Source organism: Paralichthys olivaceus, chromosome 5, assembly GCF_024713975.1.
Source record: "Paralichthys olivaceus isolate ysfri-2021 chromosome 5, ASM2471397v2, whole genome shotgun sequence".
In the NCBI taxonomy this organism is placed as follows: Eukaryota; Metazoa; Chordata; class Actinopteri; order Pleuronectiformes; family Paralichthyidae; genus Paralichthys; species Paralichthys olivaceus.
The window spans coordinates 18,743,441-18,765,939 of record NC_091097.1 but is presented as its reverse complement, the minus strand read 5'-3'; the positions used below and the strand labels follow the sequence as shown (position 1 = coordinate 18,765,939).

The window sequence follows — 22,499 nt, the reverse complement described above, 5'->3', positions numbered from 1 at the left end:
TCTTTGCAGTATTTTAGTTTTTTTTTCCCGCGTGTCATTTACAAGTTTTGTACAAAACTTAGTTTCTCTTTATTTGAAGTATAATCAGACCCAAATTCTATGAATATACACAATAGTTTCAGGTGACATACTGTACATCGAAGCTGGTAAATACTTTATAGAGTATTGTATAAATATACTAAATTGCTTGTTTGGAGCTTCATAGACATTGAACATAACTGTGTTGTGCAATACATATGCAGCTATACACAGATATTTAATATACAGGTGCACACAGGTATGTTCATATTTCTTTGAGTTAAGTGAACATGGCTGAATAAACTGACTTGAAATCAGCTCATTAACTGAAGCCTGATGTTTTGTTCACACCACAACACTGAGAATCCAATATTCTTCTCATCAGATAAAGAAAAAGACAAAAACTTTCACTTCAGAATTTCATCTTTATTAATTTTCCATTTATATTATATTCTCAATCTTGCAAGCTACAAAACTGCAGGCATTCTGAACCATCTACTTTTACAAAAATCAAGTTAGATGAAACAGGAGTGTGAGAGGGAATCACTGTTGAATGTGAAAGAGTTGATTTTAAAACTATCAAAGAAATCAGACGACGCCTGACCCGACAGAGCACACCTGAGCACAACGTAACGCCTTCATCAACAACATTACTTGACTCGACAGTTTACAGTAGCGCTGTTCAGGATTCAGTATTTTGTTAGGTAACAACACCTGATACACAATCAACTTATTATGGAGATGGTGATATTTTTGAAATGTGACATGAAAATGAGTGATTTTTCAAAAATAACTCATGGGTTACCATTATTTCGTAACATTTTCATTAGGCATCTTTGGCAGCATATACGATACACTGATTAGGAGTGTGTACGAGCTTAGTGAGGGCATGAAATAGGTTTTGTGATGATTCCGAAGTGTTGAGCAGTGAAGTTCATTTACAGCGGACTTTATAAGGAGTCACTTATGTCCATAAATGTCCTTAAAGTTGAAAACCTTTTCATCTTCAGAAAAATTACAAGTCCCTTTTCACTGTCAGAGCCCAGCAGCAATCAACAGCTACAATCCAACGTTTGTGCTTTCATTCAACACACAATCCACAAGTCAGCTGATCTGAGGAAACGTTAGGTTAATGTTGATCCTGTTTAATAAACAGCACAGGGGCGACTCTTTATCATCACATGTTTACATAAATGACACTACAAGAGGTCACAAACAGAGGCATCATACAGCATGTTATTTGTTCTATTTGCTAATAACTGTTAATTATTTATGTACACATCTCTATACAAAGGTCAGCTATATATCACAAACCTAGTGATTCTTTAGTACATAGGGATTCACCTCAGGAACTGTATCAATCCCAAAAGATTTTACTTTTACAAGAAGTGACAGATTTAGACTCTAGAGACAATCTGACACCAGTGTAGATAACCCCTCAGATACTTCCAAATACCAGGTCTGTCATTTTAAACCAGATAAAACTGCAATTTTCTTTTTCCACTACTCTAACACAGCAGTTGTGCTGTACCGCCACTGGAAAGTACTGTTTACTTCTCATTGAATGTCTTTGTTTAACTGTTCTCTTTACTGCTGCAACACAGCAGAACAATAAGTCGGGAGACCAGTGTTGCCAATAACAACACTAGCAATAGGTCATACAACAACGACAGCTCGGTCCAGTATCAGGAAGGGAAAAATGGTTTCAGAACATCTCCACTGATGAGGACGACTTCACCCACAGGACAAGCAGTAATCCCAAATAAATCATATCAGCAAAGACGTCAAATATCCCTAAGAAAATATATAATCTCACTTTTTTCAGTGGTGCACACTAAGTATGCATCATGGCAAGACTCTGGTTTCTATATAAGAATGATCACAAGTCTGGATCTTTCTACTGTCTGAAAACTTGTGTACGAATAATGAACTTCACAAGCTGTATGTCATTCCCCTGGAGTAACACACAACAGAAGTACGCTGAAGAGGAAAACCACACATAGCAAAGCACATCTAAAAACGACATCACTAACTCTACAAAGTGCTAGTGTACAGGCGACTGAACACTAGATTGTGCGTTACTTTGTGTAAGAGGACTGCAGGCCTTCTCGTACTGCGGAGGACCAAACCTCAACCTGACAGAACATTCAGCTCAGAGACAAACTGACAGACTGTCTCCTCCCACCACAGACACACGAGACAATTTGACACTGAATGATGATGTGAGGACAAACCGAAAAACTGGGAATTTAGCACAGAGAAACCAAACTGACATAATGTACGATCGGCAAAACATCTGAGCTGGAGGACCAACTGATCCGTGAGGCTCCGGGGAAAAGACCAAACATCTACTACAGAAGTGTAGAGGTTTCTCTGGACTAGAGGTGATTTTTAGCTACTGGCAAACAGGATTCCGTGTGTCTATACACCAGAATTTACATAAAATCTTGCCCGTGCTTCTTTACAGTAAAACAAACTTGATTACAGCCTGTTAAACCAGATATCAGGTGGTGATTTGGATTGCATGAGCCGGGCTGGTGAATCCAAAAAGAGAGGTGGCCAGGGCAAAGACACACACAGACACACACATAAGACAAATAACAGATGGAAAGAAAGAAATGGCAGGAAAAGTGCGAACGCAACAGCAGCATGTGCTCTGATTTGTTGTCCTAGTCTGAGAGAGACGACACAGAAATGTTTTCACACAACAGCGTGTTAAATCAAGCTATAAGACAGAGGGCCGAGCATGAGAAGAGCAGCAGCGGGTGCACACAGATTCACATGTTGACTGATGACAAATGAAGAAGTGTAAATAAGGTAGAGTGAATACCCAACATCTCAAACTGAGTGAGAGCAGGGTGGGCTGCAGTCGTTGGGTGGAGACTTACAGTAAATAAAAGTGAGTTTAACAGTTTGGCTTAAATCCACGATGACTGAGAAACACTTGTTTAAGTACATTCGTGTGAGTGAGAGGACTCAGCTTATTGAGCTGTTGGGATGGATACATGTTAAAAGGAGTCTGTGTGAATCAGGTTTGTATAATGCTCAATACGCTCATCACATAGAGTATACAGTATATACTAAATCTGATTATTCATGTTAAAGCTTCCAACAAGCCAGTTTCTGCGGGGGGGACATGGAACAACTTCCTCTTTACAGAAATAAATAAGTGAAACACAGTAACACAGTGGATGAGCATCTGTGAATGAAATGGTCGACTCGATGCTAAATTAACAAATAAGCTTCACAAATCTCAATTTACACTGAGGAGTGCTGCTCGTACGTGATGCACTGCTACGCTTCCGTTTAAGTCTGCCTGTCGCTTTCGTTCACAGTAATCTGTCTGTGCATGTATGTGCTTGTGTGTGTATGTCTGTGTGCGCTTTTCATCTGTACAGCGACCTTGTGTGTCTGTGGTCTGTGTGTGTGTGCTGTGTGTGGTCTGTGTGTGTGGTCTGTGTGTGTATGCGTGACTGGAGCTGTCCCCACATCCAGCCTGGTTACCATCTACCGTTAAAACTGTCTCTCGTTCCTTGCGTAGCCCCTCTCTAGGCCTCTCTATTTTGCTCCTCCCTTTTTTAAACCAACACCAAGGCCCCTCCTTCGTCCACTCCAACCAACTACTGGAGCTCCTTCATCCTGTTGAGGGCAGAGCCAGCTTTGAACCACTCGATCTGCGTCTCATTGAAGGTGTGGTTTAGAGAGATGGACTCCTGGCTGCCATCGGCGTGCTTGATCACTGCTGTCAGGGGCTGGAGAGGAACACCAGAGGCAAACAGGAATCACGTGTCAGTCATTTATCCAGTTTTTCTTAAACATAATGCTAGGGGGAGGTCGAGCTGTCCGTTGGATCAATGCTTCATTAGTGCAGAATATTGCTCACCTTGCCGGGGGACAAGGATTTCAGGCCAGAGATTGAAATCTTGTCGTTGGGGCGAATTTTGTCGTAGTCGTTGGGCTCGGCAAAAGTGAGAGGAAGCAGGCCCTGCTTCTTCAGGTTGGTCTCTGTGAGGGAGAAGCGAAAAATAAAGGATAACAGCAAGATACTGACTCGCACTTAATATCATGTAACCAGAGACGAGCTCTGTCTGTCAGGATTATATTTGATGCACAGAAAAACAAGGTCAAAGAGAATAATGCAAGTTAGTCTTTTTCAGAGTTATTGATCAGCAGCACTTCTCATGATGAATTAGCTGCTTCATTTACACAAAATCCATATTGTTGGAAATCGTTTCCCCCCGAACACCGAATGATTTTGAAAGCTCTATTCTAAACAGTCAAGCTCTCGTCTATTTATTTACCCACAAACCTAAATCCAACCTCCTATATACAAAACAAACTTATGTTCTGTAATTATAACTTGCAGAATCTCTTCGACATTGCAAGAGATATATTTATTCTAGCTGCCTGTAAACATTAATACATTGAATAAACAAATTACAACTATTAAGAGAGTTTCCTCTAACATTCATAGCAAGTGAAAGCAGCTCTAGACAAATTCATGTTTGCATGATTTACCGTGGATTCTGGCGAAGCTCTTAACGATGATGGCGCGTCCTCCAAGGTGCCGTGGCTCCAGGGCAGCATGTTCTCGGCTGGACCCTTCACCATAGTTCTCGTCTCCAACCACCACCCAGTTCACTCCACTGGCCTGGTTTCAGTTTAACAAAAAAAGTTAAACTGCTGTCAGGAGAGGACAGAGTTGGCAAATAAAGGCAACAACACAGAAAATCCAAGAGGCTTAGTTTAATAGCAAACAGAGTTTGCTATTTTAAGATTCAAGTCACTGAATCATCCAGAGAATATAAAAAAAAAAAAGAAACTATTCAAACATCAAACTCACCTTGTAGTGGCGGGCCACATCCGGCACACCTCCGAACTCTCCTGTCAGCTGGTTCTTGACTTTGTTGACGGCATCGTTATCAATGTTGACGGCTCCAATCAGCATATTGTTAGAGATGTTGTCCAGATGACCACGGAATTTCAGCCAGGGGCCGGCGGCACTGATGTGGTCAGTGGTGCACTTTCCCTTCACCTACAGCAGCGGAGGAAAAGACGAAGAGGAGGATGAGAATCGGAGGGAAGAGATTTCAGATTCTAATTCACTGTCTCTCAGTCCTTCATGTAATGTTTCATTACAATGAAGGAACATCCAACACACAGCAATAGTGTGTTTTTATATAACTTGTTGACAATAATAATATTGTTAAATCACAACTTTCCCTCCACTTCCTGCTCACCTTTATGAGGACACTCATGTCCTCCAGGTCTTTTCCATGCCACTTGTCAAAGGGCTCCAGAAGCTGCAGACGGTTGCTGGAGGGGCTCACGTCCACCTGAAAACCAGATCAGGGAGTGAGACAAAGTATAAATGCAAAGGGGAGTGAAACAGACAACTTCAAGATTAAACTGAATTTCAACTGAACACAAATTTTTCTGTCATATTACATAATGGTGTCTAATCAATTGAATGACCTTGACTGAGCCGCCCTCAGCTGGAGGGTGCTGGTAGGTGTCCTGGCCCGGGTCGAAATCTCTGGAGGGGAGCTCGTCACCAGTGGGAGGTTCCAGCTTGAATTTCTCTCCGGTTGGGCTGGTCAGGTAGTCGGTCTCAGGGTTGAAGTTGAGGGTTCCAGCGAGGGCCATCGCCGTGACAATCTACAATGAATTACAGAGAAATTAGTATGGAAATGCATTTAGATCTGTACGAGGAGGGACAGAGGCTGCGCATATGTCACTGCGTCTTTTGTGTAACTGAGCTTGTACTTTCCTTCATGTTCAATGTGACCTACTTACCTCAGGAGAGGTGACAAAAGCGTGAGTAGCCGGGTTAGCATCATTCCTGGCAGTGAAATTCCTGTTGAAGGATGTGACGATAGTATTCTTCTCTCCTTTTTTCACGTCCTGCCTGAAGAAAACAAAATGTAGAACATATCTTTTATTTAAACTTAATCACTAAGAGAAATGTTCTATTTGATCTCTAGAGTTTAATTTGTATCTCGATCCTGTGCGGTCAGAACCACTGTTAGCAGTCTTAAGCAATATCCATTACATCCAACAATTTGAAACGGTTTTCTTAGACCATAAATGTGTTCAAAGTGAGGAGATATATTATATGTAATTGTAACATTTTGGCCTCTGATTGATGCTATAAGAAAGTGAATCAGGAAAATGGGAATCCAATTGATGAGTATGAATCTGTTTTCATGCCAACATATCACTCTATTTAGATTTTTATGTCTCGATCCAATGGTAGTTTCAGAGGTCAGCAAAACTGTTAGCAACTGGAATTACTCTCTCGCACTCGTATACTTGAACCAGTCTGAGACCACGGAGACCCTGAATCAGTTTAACCTCGAGTGAACATTTTGACAAAATCTGAGGGAAATCTGAGACATTAGGTTCACAAATGCGTCTGCATTTGTTTATCATTTCATCATCATTAACACCCACAGTATGTTCTCTGGGAAATCCAGTCATTAGTTTTCACAGTTAATTTTCATTAACAAGTGTATGTGAATAAGGGAGGGGATACAGATCTAAAAGTGTTACCAAACAAAAGGTCACCAATGTTTTAAGAAATCATCATCTGGAAAATATTTGTTAACAGTGTGGCCGGTAGTTATCGAAATATTCTGCCCCGGGCCAAAGTGTTTCAGAACAGAGAAAGTAACAGTCATGACATTGCTGCTAATAAAAATGAGGTGCTCACCTGTCCCACTGTCCAATGCAGGGTCCACAAGCATTGGCCAGCACGATTCCGCCAACATCATTCAGGATCTTGGACTAAAAGAGGAACAACGTGATTTAGTTGAAATAATTTCCTGCGTATTTCCCACACAGGATAACAATCTAACTCCTATAGGTCACATACTGAAATCAGCTGTTGAGATTAACTGACTCACATATCCATCCCTCTCAATGGTGGCGCGGATCTGCTCAGAACCGGGTGTGACAGTGAACTGGGCCTTGCACTTCAGACCTTTATCCAGAGCCTGCTTGGCCAGAGACGCCGCTCTGCCCATGTCCTCGTAGCTTGAGTTGGTGCAGCTGCCGATCAGACCTGCAGGAGACGTGATGTTTGTTAACAGGCGCAAGAGGAAACTGACGGAATATACAAATACAGCAGCCAGTTTAAAGAGCTCATCAATTTTTAATAACACAAATTAAAAAATTAAATTGGAGGACAGAAAAGCAAAAGATAAGCAAGTCTGTTATTAACTGTAATAATTATACTGCGTTCACAGCTCATTCTGGTAAGTCTCTCTGAAAGCAGGAGCTGTAATGTGATCTGATCATATCTGCTCAATAACACAGGTAGAGCTAGAACAAAGAAAGAAATATCACATTCCATTAGACAAGGCAGAATATATGTTAAAATGTAAGGAAATATGGCTGTGTCACGGATACTGACCAACTTTAACCTCCAGAGGCCAGCCGCTCTTCTTAGCTATGGCCCCGATCTCAGACACAGGGTGGGCTAGGTCAGGGGTGAATGGTCCGTTGATATGGGGCTTCAACTGTAAGAGGAGGAACACAAGGCAGAAGGAAGAACACTGATAAGTACTTATTCTGCCTCATGCACCATCATGACCACATGATAAAGAACGAGACGAAGCAATGAAGGTGAAAAAATGAGAAGTTTGGAACATGCCGATAATAATGTTGTGCACTGTGTAACTAATGTCAGGGCTTTAACTCACCTCACTCAGGTTGATCTCGATGACCTGGTCGTATTCACAGCCCTTATCTGGGACCAGGTCTTCCTGGAACTGATCAGACACAGAGGCGATGTCTGAGAGGGGATGGAGAAGGAGAAAAGGTTGTTAATGAGTTAAGACACATTGAATGAAGATTAAGCAAACAGAGACAGTAAGTGACTGACCTCCACGGCCGGTTTTCTCCATGTATGTCCTCATGCGGTGGTTGTAGGGAAAAACAGACGTGGTGGCTCCAATCTCAGCGCCCATGTTACAGATTGTCGCCATTCCTGAAAATCAAAGCGGTTGATTTCATGTCTCAACATAGATATGATCTTTCACCAACAGTTTGAGTCTTGTTATGTATCTTGTCTTTACCAGTGCAGGAGATAGAGTCGACTCCAGGACCATGATACTCCACAATGGCTCCAGTGCCGCCCTTCACAGTCAGGATTCCAGCAACCTTCAGAATGACGTCCTTTGGAGAGGTCCAGCCTGAGAGGGTTCCTGTCAGCTTCACTCCAATCACCTGAGGGAGCAAAGCACACAGTCTTAAACTGATGGACACAAGACACAATCAGATTCAAATACATTTACATGATATCACATGATGCCAAAAACTCACATTGGGACACTTGAGCTCCCAGGGGATTCCAGCCATGACATCCACAGCATCAGCTCCACCCACTCCAATACAGATGGCCCCCAGGCCACCGCCATTGGGGGTGTGGGAGTCTGTGCCAATCAGCATCACTCCAGGATAGGCATAGTTCTCCAGGATGATCTGATAAGAGGATCTTTCACAGTCAGTCACACATTTTCCCTGTGTGACTCTGAACATTTTGGACTGCTTTCTAGAAATATTAGCTTCTTTAAGCACTAGAAATGTAAGTAAGGAACTGCAGACACTGTGTGATGGTGCAAGTTCAGTTACAAGATTTTAATAAGGGATGTTTGTGCATTGTGAGGTGTAGAAAAGTCAGAAAAACATTCATAAGTCAGTGTTCTTCACCTGATGGATGATGCCTGAGCCTGGTTTCCAGAAGCCGACTCCATATTTGGCTGCAGAAGTTGCAAGGAAGTTGTACACCTCCTGGTTGACCTCCTGTGTAATGAGTAATTAAAGAGGTGATGTAAAGTCTGTTCATGTAATTATAAAGGAATAAACTTGAGTGCAGCACTTAATCCTAAACCCTGTTACTCAACGAGACCTTCAGGGATGTGGTAAATCTGCAACATGCAACCTCCCCATGTAAATTGAAAGAAATAATAATTTCTCTTGTTCCACTTGTTCCAATTACTGTAATTGACAAAACCTCATTGGAACAGAGAGATACATTTATGAAGCTTAGCTGAGCTAGTGTTTCTCTTTAACTGCATCTTACCAGCACATTGATGAGATGGTGTGTTATCATACAAACACTTTCAAAGCCCACAGGCTTAGTGTTGTCGTCTTTTGCTCTGGGTATGTGTGTGTGTGGGTATATGTGTGTGTGTGGGTATATGTGTGTGTGTGTGTGTGTGTGTTTGGCTGTGAATGACAACTTGATCATAACTTGAAAATTAGAACTATATTCTTCACACCCAAACAATTTTACATTTCTACTTCTGCCAATGGCAATCTGCAACCAATGACTGTGCTTTAAAATATATTTACAATCAGTGGATAGTCCGTACCATAGCCCGCTGCAGGTCCTGAGCCCCTCCGATCTGAGCTTCAATCAGGTGATCACAGTGGATGGTGGAGGGCACAGCCACCTTGGGCAGACCGCTGCTGATGAACTGAAGCATGGCCATCTGCGCTGTGGCATCCTGCATGGCCACGCGGTCCGGACGCAGGCGCAGGTAAGTGCGTCCACGGTCAATCTCCTGCCCTGCAGGGTCATCCAGGTGACCATACACGATCTTCTCCGACAGAGTAAGAGGCCTGCCGAGCCTGTTGGGGTGGATTGTTGGAATAATGTTAATATTGTGTTGGGTTTGTAGAATCAGATAAAGAATGTTTTTAGTTGATACTGTTTGTATTTAATAAGAAATGCAGCTTTAGCTTCGAGGGCTCATGCATGAAATGTGTCATTTTAACCCATAAACTCTGTAACATACTATTTCTGATGAGTTGCAATAAATCAAGGTAAACCCTGGACACCAGCAACTATGACTTATCAACACAGGAAACTTTTACGGGCCGACTATTCCTTTAATAGTGAGTAAGGCATTTCCTATTCCTGGATTACAGCGCATGGTCAAAAGGGGAACAACAGGTCATCCAAAGTTAGCTTTGGCAAGTCAGAGATTAACTGTGCAACTGTTACTGACACCATCCATTCCTCCATGTGTATGTGCATGTGAACTTTTGAAAAGGGCAACTGCTGCTGACCTCCTGCGTACAGTGTTGATGTTCTCGTGCATCTTCTCATAGTTAATGCTGGAGCCGGGCTCAAAGCGGCTCATGGCCACCTTGGCTTTTGCGCTGAAGGCTGCGGAGACATGAAACCGTCTCGCCCCAGTTCCAAGGGCCAGCTAGACCGGGGGGAAAAATAATACAATTCAGACCATTAACATCATAAACAAAGTTTTATGGTAGAATTTAGGACCAACATATACAGCTTTTTATTAGATAATAACTATGGAGCGGAAAGAGAGGCAATTAACTTAACAATGAGAACACATAACCAGGGACCAAAATAGCTGAGGTAAGTTAAAATCTAATCTTGCACTGTAAGTGGCACCAATAGAAATTTGGCCAACAAACACAAAGACTACAGACGAATCCGCTATTTTATCCACCAAACTATTTTATTTCCTTTTATAGCTGTACTCCAACTATGCCAGTTGCCAAAAATGCTCTACTGGACTCTGTTCAATCATTAGAACTTGTACATATGACCTTTCTATGTAAATTACAGACAATGTGATTCAGCAAACACAGGCAGTGAAGACAGTACTGCTTCAAAACTCTTGTTTCATAAAAAAATTAAAAGTCAGGTCCAAATGATCTGCTCATTGTGCTGCTGTAATACGTAGAACAAAACATTAAATATACAAATATCACGTCATTATTGGACATAATATTTGATGGTTGATTTCTTTTATCTGAGCCTTTTAAGGGCTGGATACAACCTATGATTCCAATGAGTGAGGGTATGTGTAGAAGGAAGGAAATCTTTAAAGCAAGTAGCTATGTTCAGTTGCTTAATGTCGTCCTTTAGTGTTAATATTCAGTGGAAAGTCTCTGTGTTCGAGAAACTGGGTGAAAGTTTATACAGCTCATATTGCAGGAGTTAGCCTCATCCACTGGACCGTTACTGACAGCCCGACAGTCCGTCTCCTACACTGTTAATTATGTATGAGCACAAGAGGTACACATCTACTGTCTGTAACATCTGAATTAAAACCATTATAGAAAGTCAATCTAACTTTAAAGTGCCACCTTTTAGATCTTGCTTTTAATTCAGCTTAAGTCTGTATTAAAATTGTGTTAATGCCTATAATTATTTTATTATATCTATGTCTTTATACCTTATCTGTTATTGCCTTTTTACCTTGTTTTCCAATTGTGTTCCTAACACAGAACATTTTCTCTTTTCTAACCAATGCTTGTGTTGCCTTCCTTTGCCCTTTATTTTAGCAAAATTTATTTAATTACTATTAATGCTTTTTAATGACCCACAGAAACCCTGGTACGGTTTGTATATACAGTATTTACAACAATAATATAAGTTGAGCTTAATGAGCTTAACCCCCAAACTCAACTTTACATTTCAAAGAAAGTGAGACAGAGGACTGAGACGATGGACTTTTCTCCTAGTTTTATTTATTTTTTATTAAGAAAACAATAATGACTAACTTTGATAGTTTAAAAAAAACACCATTAGAGGATGTACGCATCATTGATTTGACAGACTTTATGGAAGATGTCGATATATACGATACAATACTACACCGATCAGCTGGACAGAAAATATGTAAACAATATAAATCCTATCCCGTCGTCCCTGAAGCCAAAGAAGTGGTGTTTAAGATCTTTAATGACATTTATCCAATCAATCATTTCTCACATTAAAGATTTAAATTCGTGTAATTTCTGTGAGAGGGACATTGAGACGGTGGAAAACGTTTTCCTCTAAAGTGATTTGGTGCGAGGAGTTTAGTCTTATTTTTAGAGTTGGCTGCAATTCAGAATTAAGATAAAGGGATAAACCCTGTGAGCGTGAAGCTGGAGTAAGGATAAAAAATAATAATTCTGTTAGGTGAGCATTTTATACATAGATGCAAATATTTAAAATCAGCAGATGAAAGAATGAACCAAAGATATTTGTTAAATACCTTGAAACTTCCTTGTGCTGCTTGAATAAAAACTTCTATCTGCTCATTTTTATTGATTTAAACATATTAAACAGGTTTGTAATCATCGTTTAGAATATTTCATTTTATTTTAATTATCTAGTTAAATAAAGAATATGACTGCGGGCCACTCAGCTGCGCAGCGTCGTGAACACAACTCTATAACCTTGTGATCACCTTGTAAACACCGGGACGCGGATGTGTGTTGGTATAAATGAGGTTGTTAGTGACACTGACTGAACTAAACCTGGTTATTATCGGTAACGATGATTTAACGCTGCTCTTCGTCAGGTGGGACTTTGGCTTCTGACCAGTTGGACCCGAGTCAAACGGGGACGCGGTGACCTGACGGGGTGGAGGCTCGTCGGTTACTTCGCTCCACATTCACCGGGCCCGGGTCAAACGTGGCAGCCGTGTGTCCGCGCCACACGACAGCAGACACACGTGGCGACGCGTTCACTACACAGCTACACAACTCAACACTCTGCGAAAGAGGAAATAACGTTTTCTTACCCGCAGCCTAGTGACAGTCAAACAGTAAGACGCCATTTTGTTCACTGACAAAGAAAGAGTGTCGCCTGACTGTGACGTCACGGGCCGAAGGAGCCCGTTATTTTCATCGCGGATATTTTTTTATATCTTATTTTATTATAATAAATAAATGTTTTATTTAAAATTAATGTTTTTATTTACTTTGCCTTTTAATACATACTAAATTTTTTTATTAACTTTGTCTTATAATAATACATACATGTTTTTTTACCATGTCTTTTAATACATACATGATTTTTAATTGACTTTGTCTTATAATAAATACATATAGTTGTTTTTTACCATGTCTTATAATGCCTTATTATTGACTTCTTTCTGATGGTGGTGGACTATCATTACAACTAGACTGCTTAATATACAATATGTCTACTCACACGACTGACAACTACTCCTCCATTCATTTGTCATTGCTGCTCCCTTCTTCTCCATCAGACACTTCATGTATAAATACTTTAAACATCAACACATCTCTATTATAACTGTGTTTTCTTAATCAATGTTGTAAATACTGTTATTCTTCGACACTTCTGTCTGTCCCGGGAGAGGGGTCCCTCGCTTGTGTCTCTCTCTCTTATTCCCCCTGTTAATTGTTTTTTTTTTTGGTAGTTTCTTCTTTCTTAAATTTGATTAATTGATTGATTGATTGATTGAAATAGCTCCAGAGTCAATATTTTATATTTGCATGCCAGCAAGTGACGAGTTAAAGTGCTGGAATATTCCCATGATAACATTTATGTTTATGTGTTGTGATTGTTAATCATAATATTAATTCACACACACACACACACACACACACACACACACACACACACACACACACACCAACACACACACTCAGAGTGATACGGGCGATAAGAACACCATTACCCACAAGCCTCTGGTGCGTGTGCGGCCACTGTGATTGGCTGAGCGGACGGTCCTCCCCCAGCTCAGCCAATAGAAACTCTGTTGCTATCACCGCTTATATTTTTAGCAAAGTGTTCGCCACCGTTCAGAAACTACACGTGTCCCTCCGCCACAGAAACTAGAGCCTGGCAGGTATTGAACATCTCGACGAAATAAATCTGCGTGTGTGTTTTTTTTATTTTGCTATTTTTTTAAAGTTTCTAGAAAGAAGATGAATGTAGGAATTGTACGTGTAATTGTTTGTTTGTATTTTTAATTTGTTTTTGATAGATAAAACCAGTGATGCAGAATATAATAATCTAGCAGCACATGTTGTGATTTATTATATCAAACATAACTGTAAATAAACTACACACACACACCACACACACACACACACACACACACACACACACACACACACACACACACACGGTGACGAAAGTAGTGCCCGGCGTCACGGGGGTGTGGGCGAGTGTATAAATACGCCGGGTTGTCAAACAGTAAAGTTTCTGTGGAGCCTCCACGCTGACTGTCTCCCTGACGCTCCCTGCAAAAAACCTGCAGATTAAAGCTGGAGCTGCCATTTTAAAAACACGCACAACAACCGTGGAGAGGCGAACACCCGAGCAAACAAATCCTCCGGGAAACCTGCGACCGCACAAGGGAGGATTTACCCCGAGAGACCGCAGGAGTCAGGCTGCGAGGAGAGGTGAGTGGTGAACGGTCAATCCGGGTTTATCAGCTCCATCACCGGCCTGTCAGGTGACAACCCCTCGGTCCTGTGTGCCGGTGTTTCCTCTTTGCTCGTGCGTTAAAATGCGCTGTGACCGTGTTGTTTATGCTGAGCAATGGGCTCTCCTCTTCTTCTTCTTCTTCTCCTCCTCCTCTTCTCCCCCTCTTCGCTCAATTACCTTAATCATTTAATCTACAGTCGACGGTGAAGGGATCCTCCACCTGCATGTCAGCCCCTGTCCCTCCTGCTCCACTGACATATGGTAGTGATTCCCAGGTAGACCCCCCTGCTGCCTGAAGAGCCAGAGGCTTGTCAGCACCAACCTGGAGAATACATCTGTTTTAGATTCTGCAAACCTGCTTTTAATGTCCCTCCTATTCAATGCATTTCAGTTTAATCATCCAGCAGGTGGATAAGCAACGTATTCTTAATTCAGTGTGTGAAAATCTGGATTCAGGATTCAACAAAACAAAAAAATCCCTCATATTCTCCTCCACTGACATTGTTTTATGATAGTCGGGCCTCCTTATGTTGCTCAGACAATTATATTTCTTTAACCAGGCTTCTGCTGCCATATTGTGGCTTGTGTTTCTTGTGAGATCACAGCGACTCTGCTGCTGTAACAGTTAAAACCTGACTTGTGGATGCTTTGCAGCACACAGCCACATTCCCAGCCCTCATAATGAGTCCATGTAAACAAAAGCAGCACTGTGCGTCCTGCTGTTGCTTTTGTTGCCTTTAAACAAAACATGCACGTGCAACATCTCACGCAGGTGAAGGATGCACATGTGAACACGGTGAGAGATGACAGATTTTTGCATTTTAATGAAATTGCAAAAGCAGGGGTTCGTGATTTAGATCAATGATCGCTCCCCCGAAGCAATATCTCTGCACATATTCACCGAGTTCTCCCTCTAATGTCATTGAATGACATTGGAGCTTGTGTATGTTGCTGTTGCCTTTTTGTAATGAGAGGAGCAAAACGCAGTAGAAGCTGTGTGTAGCTTAGCTCTTGCATGCACCCATGGTTTTTAGTTGTGATGGCCATTGCAGGTGATGAGCCAGTGGATGCTCCTGTGGTCGAGGATCCTTTTCTTCAGTCACTTTAACTCAGGTGGCACAGGGAGGATTTTGCACCACAGATGATGCAAAATGGGCTCCTATTTATAGCCCATAACCAACCCCCATCTTATCCCTCAATGTCACCCTTTTCATGCAAAAGGAAAATGTAAATCTCATCTTGGCCTGTCACTCCCTCCGCCCTGCGTCCAGCTGCCGCAGCTTTATCTGTAATAACGTTAGAATTGTCTTTTAATCAGAGGCGTCTTTCTAATCTTAGCTACTGAATCCCCATCTGGCAGGGAATGTGAGTGAATTGTTTGTGTGTGTGCGTAGGGGGGAGGGGATGATCGTGTGCGCACTGCATGGTGGGACATGGTGTTCTGTGGAGTCGATTAACTGTCCTGCCATTTTATACTTCTACCTCAGGGAGTCTTGTGTTGTTGTTGTTGTTTTCTTCCTCTTGCATATAGTCTCTCTTTTCTGCATGACTCTGCGCGGTGATGCATGGCCTCTGCGACTGTGTTCCAGCCTTTAGCATAACACACCTTGTGAGATCGGTTTCAGATTATAAAGGATTTATGAAGCCCACAACACAGCATCTGTTACATCAATCAGTACATCCTGCTGTTGTCAAAGTCAGCCAATAGAAAACATAAAACATTTGTAATTGTTGTGTGTTGCTCAATAAAAATAGAGGATATGTAAATATACATTCAGTGAAAGTACAATATTTTCCCTTCTACGTAACTTATAGTATCCATGCATATATTGTATTGTTAGAAATATTATTCCTTATAAAGACGTTACATTGGTCTTGCCCCAAACGCTGTGAATCTATTTTAATTGTCTTAAATCATTTTCCAATAAATTCGACTAATGTTTGCCCCCATAGGTCAGTACAGACAGGCCTTGTTATATCGTGTAGAACAGTGACATTTCCACTCGTCTAATATTTGCAGATGTGTACTGCTCCTGCTGTCACTCGGCTCAAGGCTTCATCCAGACTACCAGGTTTTCATTTGTTTATTAGATTGCTTGAATAACAGCTTGTCTCACATACATGGAAACAGTTGTATCCTTGTAAAATACAGAGTTTAGCTGCACAAAAGCTGATTTCAAAGACAACAGGGTCTGCAACACTTGTAATTGTTTACCATGTTGCGTTCTACACTGGTAGCCAAGGCTTATGCCTAACGAATCAGCGACGGCTATGTCTTGACTGAAAAGACCCAATCAGCAAGTGGTTGTCATCGTTTCTGGGGTTTTCAACCTAGAACGGGACCAGCAGCATTTCCAGACTTCTCCATTTTAGAGGCTCTAAAACTCTGTAGCAGTGTGGAGGGCGTTTCAGTAGCAGTGTTAATGCGTTTTCAAATAAAAACATATTTGTGGGGATAAGTGTGATACGTTAACTTAAAGGTACAGTGTGTAGAATTTTGTGATGTATAGTTTTGAAATTGCATGTTGCAGCTGAACACCCCTCACCTCATCCTCTCTTTCCAAACATGAAAAAGAACCTGTGGTAGCCTTTAATTGTCATAAAAACTCAAAAGGTGTTTAGTTTGTCCAGTCTGGACTAATGTAAAAAACATGGAGGCCTCCGTAGAGAGGACCCCCTCAATGTAAATATAAAGTATTTGAATATAAAGGACCTTTCCTGGGGTTAAGAAAATTACAATTCATACAATTTATATGAAATGAACCAGTGAAAACACCATGAGGATTATTCTACAGGAAATTTCTGCCAATAGTTCCCCTTCACCTAAATCTTACACACTGGACCTTTAACTGCTCCACCACCATCTTGTACATTTCAGTGGTTTTAGTGCTACAAACCATAGTATGCAACAAAGACAAAAAACAGTAATGAAAATAATGAGAATCACTGAAAGTCTATTTATTCCGATGGCACCCCTGTACAAAGAAGCTTTGTGTGTCCATCAAGTACCAGTGTGATCAACAGTCTGCAGCTAAATAACAATGACATAACAACAACATTCCTCAGGTCCTTGCCAAGTTAAATGACTTCTGTCTTCTGTTTTCTTCTTCACAGCCGTGACAGCGAGAAACAGCCTGCAACCCTCTGCCCTCTCCTTCAAGGTGCCTTTACCATGGTGACACTAACAGAATCATACATTTTACACTAAGCCAGAGGAAAACCTGTGTTATTGTCGCATCTTTTCACGGTCAGCACCACCATATTGAAACACTTTGCTCCCAAGACGGCGCTAAAACGGTGCAGCCATGCATCTAGAAGTGAAGGTCGCCCTCAACTTCATCGTGTCCTACCTGCACAACAAGCTGCCTCGGCGTCGAGCTGACCTGTTTGGCGAGGAGCTGGAGAGAATACTGGTGTCTCGTTTTGAGGGACACTGGTACCCAGAAGCCCCTCTTCGGGGTTCTGCCTTCCGCTGCATTCACCTGGGAGCACAGAGGGACCCCGTGGTGGAGTTGGCCGCCAAGAGAAGTGGACTGGACACAGAGGAAGTGCGTGCAAATGTTCCTGCACAGCTCAGCGTGTGGATTGACCCTTATGAGGTGTCCTACCAGATTGGAGAGAAGGGGGCAGTAAAGGTGCTCTACCTGGAGGATCCTCCAGGCCTCGGCTGTGATGGTGAGAGGGCAGAGGGGTTGATCAGAGAGGGAAAAGGAGATGCAGAGACAGAGGAGGCCAAGAATTTGGGCTTCAACCCAGATGCTCAGGTGTTTGTGCCAATTGGAAGTCAGGCATCTCCTGCCCTCATGCCATCACACTCCAGCTCTCCCACACCTCTGTCTGCCCAGTCCTGCCCCGGGCTCTTCAGCTACCCCAGCTCCAGCACACCCACCGACCCTGCTGCCCACTCCTCCAACACCTCTACCCCTTCCCCTCCCAGCGGCGGGCTGCCCTACCTCGCCGCTCAGCAGCCACCCTCCGCTCTGCCCTCTGCCCGCCCACAACCCATCACCTTCACCACCGCCAGCTTTGCTGCCACTAAATTCGGCTCGACCAAGATGAAGAAGTGCACCGGGACCGGGTCGCCAGCCAGCTCTGGAGTTGTCATACCACCTGCCCAGAGAATGCTCACCCGCTCTCCTACCACCATCTCGACGCCAGAGCTGCTCAAGCACAAGCCTCTGTCTCTCTCCTTGCACTCCCTCGGAGGTCCTATCCCCAGCCAGCTCTCTCCCAACGCCAAAGAATTTGTCTACCCAGGATCCCCGGGCCCCCTTTACTTCGATGCTGACACCCAGCCCATGCAACCTCACGCCAGCCCTTTCCAGCCGCCCCACACTGTCAACACCCATCCGTCTTTTGATCCCTTCTCTAGCCCTCCTCCTGCCCAGAGCGTGGGCATCATCAGCAGCAGCGGAGGAATCTCTTACATAGAGAAGCCGCCATTTGTGGAGGGTTTAGGAGGCTACAACCTGCAATATCCCAGCCAGTCTTTCCAGCCTGTGGTGCTGGCCAACTAAGCCTTCATTTGTAATGAGTTGTTGGGTGTTAGGACGGTGACGCTCCTGATATTTTCAGTTTTTCTAAGAAATTGTTCTAATACTGATACAAATTAAGAATTAGTTTTACTACAAAGATTTAAAATTTCATTTCATTCACTGAATATTTCATGTGGTTTTTGTTTTTAGTTCCTCCACGACCTCTAACCCTGCCCTGCCCCCCCCCCCCGTGTCCATCGCTGTTGCCCGTCACGTTCCATGTGTTGGCTTTGATTTGGTGGGTGGGAGTCAGTCACTTTTCTACTTTGAGTCCTTGCCAATCTCTTATGTTTATTGTTTTTGCATTGAATTTTAATGCGAGAGGCTTTTTTTTCTTCTTGACTTGTAGTCTAATGGACACGGCTTTAGTATAGCGCCATTTTGCACTGCACTGTCATGCTGTGGAAAAGGACCTGGCCAAGTCCTGCAGGGAACGACGGCTGTGGAAAGCTCAGCACTTTGCTCTGCAATCTGCTCTGCCCTACTTGCCACAAATACAAGGGAAAGGGGGGCTCTGCTGTCTCTGTGCGTGCAGCTCTGTTTTGTTGTGGCTTAGCGTGATCGGGAGACTCACTGACTGTGCGTTGGGCCCATTACCCTTGAAACGCACTCGTGCACAGGCATATTTTGAGCTGTTGTAAGCGGGTGTGTTTTGAAAGCAGTTTATCGTCAGCTGGAGTGTGTACATGGCAAGGGTTCAAATGAAGCTAGAGCAGAGGAGGGAGCAGGAAGGAGACATTGGTATGTTAGGGGAGTAATGAAGTGGAATGTATTGTACCTGTCAGGGGAAATGTTGGTGAATGTGAAAGGCAAACTACGTGCTGATACCTCAGTTATACAGACAGGGACGCAACTTATGGTCTCATACATATTCAAATGGTGATGCACACACACAAACATTTAGAAATGTTCACATTCACACTATTCCAGTCAGCAATGTGTGAAGGTGAACAGGCAGGGACGGTGATGGGGGGGGGAGGGGATGCAGCAGCTCAGCAGTGGGGATTGTGATAAATGGCTTAGCATGACTTTGACTATGAAGGAGAGGTTTTCCTCTGCATGAGAGGAGCGAGGGAAGACGGTAGGAAATGAGAGAGCTAGAAGCAGCTCGAGGGTTCTGTTGCCTCGGCGGCGTCCAGGGGTGTATTGGCTTAGAGAGCGACACTTTAAAACCCTGAGCACGTTTATGGTGAGCTTAAATGGTATTGAAGCCAAAGGCTCACACCATTCTCTCCCTCCTCTTGAAATTCTTCAGTGATCTCTGCTTCTCTGGCTGCTACAAAGAAAAACCAGAATCCTACAGCTCGGGTTGCTCTGTCTCTTTTTTCCTGGTTGTGGTGAAGTGAACAAAGATGAATGTTCTTTATTGATGTGTGGCTTTCGTTGTTATATTCGATGGCTCATCAGATCACTGGAAGTCTGTTGAACCAGTCGGGTCCGTGTTCTTACTGGAAGGGTAAACCCCCACGTGTCCATTTGAGCGGTCCAGCACTTTATTATTGGGCTTCTGATGCTCTGTGTCTCCTACAGACGTGAGCACCAAACCATTCCTTTGGCCTCTTGTTTGGTTAAGACACTTTGGATCCAGCTGTCGTGAAACGCTTTAGAGATTCAGACACGAGCTAGATTTGTATTTAAATGCATCACGCAGGTGTGGAGATGCCGTCAGTCCTGTCCGTTGATTTAAATGTTTTCCTTGTATCCATAAGTGTTTTTTTTATGACCCCAGGACCCTTGACTTGTGCTCACACTGGTATTGCGATGTCACAGCTTGTCATATGCATGGAATATTTTTTCTTTTTTAAGGGGATATGTACATGTAGGGAGTCTCTGTGAAACGTGGCTGTGAGGGAAAGATGAATTTCTAACTTTTTGTTTTGTAATTTATTTCCAATATTTCTATATTTTTGTTTTTTTGCAAATTATCACTTGCATTTGTATGAGTAAGAGATGACTGCAGTCCAGGAATATGTGTATATAAAAAAAGTTCTTATGTTGAGATTCTTTGTTTAGTTTCTTACATGCTGAGGTTATTTTTTCAGAAAATAACATGAATATATGCAAACTGAGGAAAAAAATAAAGATGTACAGAATAAAGTATTGAATGTTTATTGTATTATGTAAGCATTTGTCTAATAAAGACGGGTAAATGTATTCATTCTTCAAGTTGGGTTTGGAGTTTAAAGGCATGAATGTTTACAGTGGGTTTGTGTAGGAAAAGATGGCGACAATATCCCCACAGGCAGTACATTTAAACCAAAAATCTTTACATTTCAAATTCATTTGATTCGCAATATCCTCCTCCCCCTCGTCATGTGAATTTATTGCATTTCATGTTGTTAACCCTGTTATTTAAAAACACTAAGAGTGGTTTCCCCCCAAACCCTCCCTGGATATCTGATTTTTTAAAGCGTTACTCACATATTTATTAACTCGCCTTCTAAATATTTAATTTCCCAACAAATTTTACTTTCTCATCTGTTTTTGTTTTTCTCTCCCCCCCCCCCCCCCAGCCTGGTCGTCTGGTCCTGAAACTATAGCCATATCCCAGACTGTCTTTGCTTACACAGATGCTCACCCTTCTCTTGTGCAATGTAATGCCATAAGTTAAATTACCCTGAAAGATTCAAGGGGTTTCTACCTCTCTCTGCACCCTGGGGGAAAAAAATAAAATCAATATATGTATTTCTCTTCAATAGGAAGACAGTGTTAACGTCAGGTTTGGAACAATGGTGGAAATGAATGTGCTCTGAATGAGATTCTGATCTAAGTCAACCCTGGTTGAGAAGGCCTGCGTAAAACAAACTGCTTCTCTTATTGTGTGTTTAAAAGTCTTGTGGGGGGGGTTTTAGTGACATGCGTGTCAGAAATGTTCCTTCTCTTCCCTACATGTGTCAGATTACTCAAACGAGGCCGTGTCTCTAAATTTCCTCAGATCTGTCTCCTGAGGTGAGAGACGTGTTAAAGCTGGTTCTCTGTCACATTTTAAGAACGTGTGCAGGTTTGTGTTGAACGTTTGGGAAGAGATTAGACAGCATTTCTAACACGCCACAAATCAACTGGAAACACGGGCTGTTCTACAATCAGGGTTGATAATTACCGAAGTGGGAAAACAAGAATTTTGTATTCTGATGTCCTTTTGCTTATATCGATGTGTGCGTTTTATTTTGCACTTTGGAGAATTTCATTGTCATAAAAGAAGTTTATTTTCTATGTAAGATTTAACATTTAAGAATAAATGGATATAATTAAAAGTTCAGAAGATGTATAAATATATTGCTTTCTTTCCTGCCTGTATTTTATTATTTTTCCTATTTTGTATCAGATCTGTACACGCTGTAGATGTGTAAGGAATCTTTCACTACTGAAATGCAATGACCTGTTTTCTGTGCTGCCCCTCAGGAATGGGGGAGTGACTATTGCAGTTTTCTTATTGTATCAGATTCTTTTTTAAGTTTGTAATAAAAACAGATTGGCGAAAAAAAGCATGGAAAATAAGCTAATTGTGTCGTCCTCATTGTTTCTGGGCTGTAAGAGCCTCCGTTGTTTGATGAAATAAATCTTAGGCTTTGTCTTAGATAATCCCCCCCCCCCCCACCTCTTCCTGCATATTTGTGCGTCGTACTCAATTAATGTTGACCATGTTGCACATCAAAGATTTGGAAAAAGCAGGGCCCCCCCCCCCCCGCCTCCTTCCCATGTTCCTGTGAAAAGCCTCAGATGGAAAA

General features: G+C 42.3%; 2 protein-coding genes across 2 annotated transcripts; one reads left to right on the top strand and one right to left on the bottom strand.

The window, feature by feature from the left end:
* Positions 1-429: 429 nt before the first annotated feature.
* LOC109645034 (aconitate hydratase, mitochondrial-like) lies at positions 430-12,667 on the bottom strand. Its single transcript, XM_069524843.1, has 18 exons — positions 12,576-12,667; positions 10,096-10,238; positions 9,396-9,654; positions 8,731-8,823; positions 8,344-8,502; positions 8,097-8,247; positions 7,904-8,008; positions 7,722-7,813; positions 7,433-7,538; positions 6,924-7,081; positions 6,731-6,804; positions 5,815-5,926; positions 5,494-5,676; positions 5,259-5,354; positions 4,862-5,053; positions 4,537-4,669; positions 3,902-4,023; positions 430-3,770 (listed from the first exon to the last, which is right to left on the bottom strand). The coding sequence occupies exons 1-18, from the start codon at positions 12,609-12,611 to the stop codon at positions 3,639-3,641; spliced, it is 2,346 nt and encodes a 781-aa protein (XP_069380944.1). The 5' UTR covers positions 12,612-12,667; the 3' UTR covers positions 430-3,638.
* A 1,301-nt stretch (positions 12,668-13,968) lies between these two features.
* LOC109642176 (protein Tob2) lies at positions 13,969-22,269 on the top strand. The gene is made up of 2 exons (XM_020106853.2): positions 13,969-14,211; positions 17,351-22,269. The coding sequence occupies exon 2, from the start codon at positions 17,542-17,544 to the stop codon at positions 18,751-18,753; it is 1,212 nt and encodes a 403-aa protein (XP_019962412.1). The 5' UTR covers positions 13,969-14,211; positions 17,351-17,541; the 3' UTR covers positions 18,754-22,269.
* The last annotated feature ends 230 nt before the right edge of the window (positions 22,270-22,499 follow it).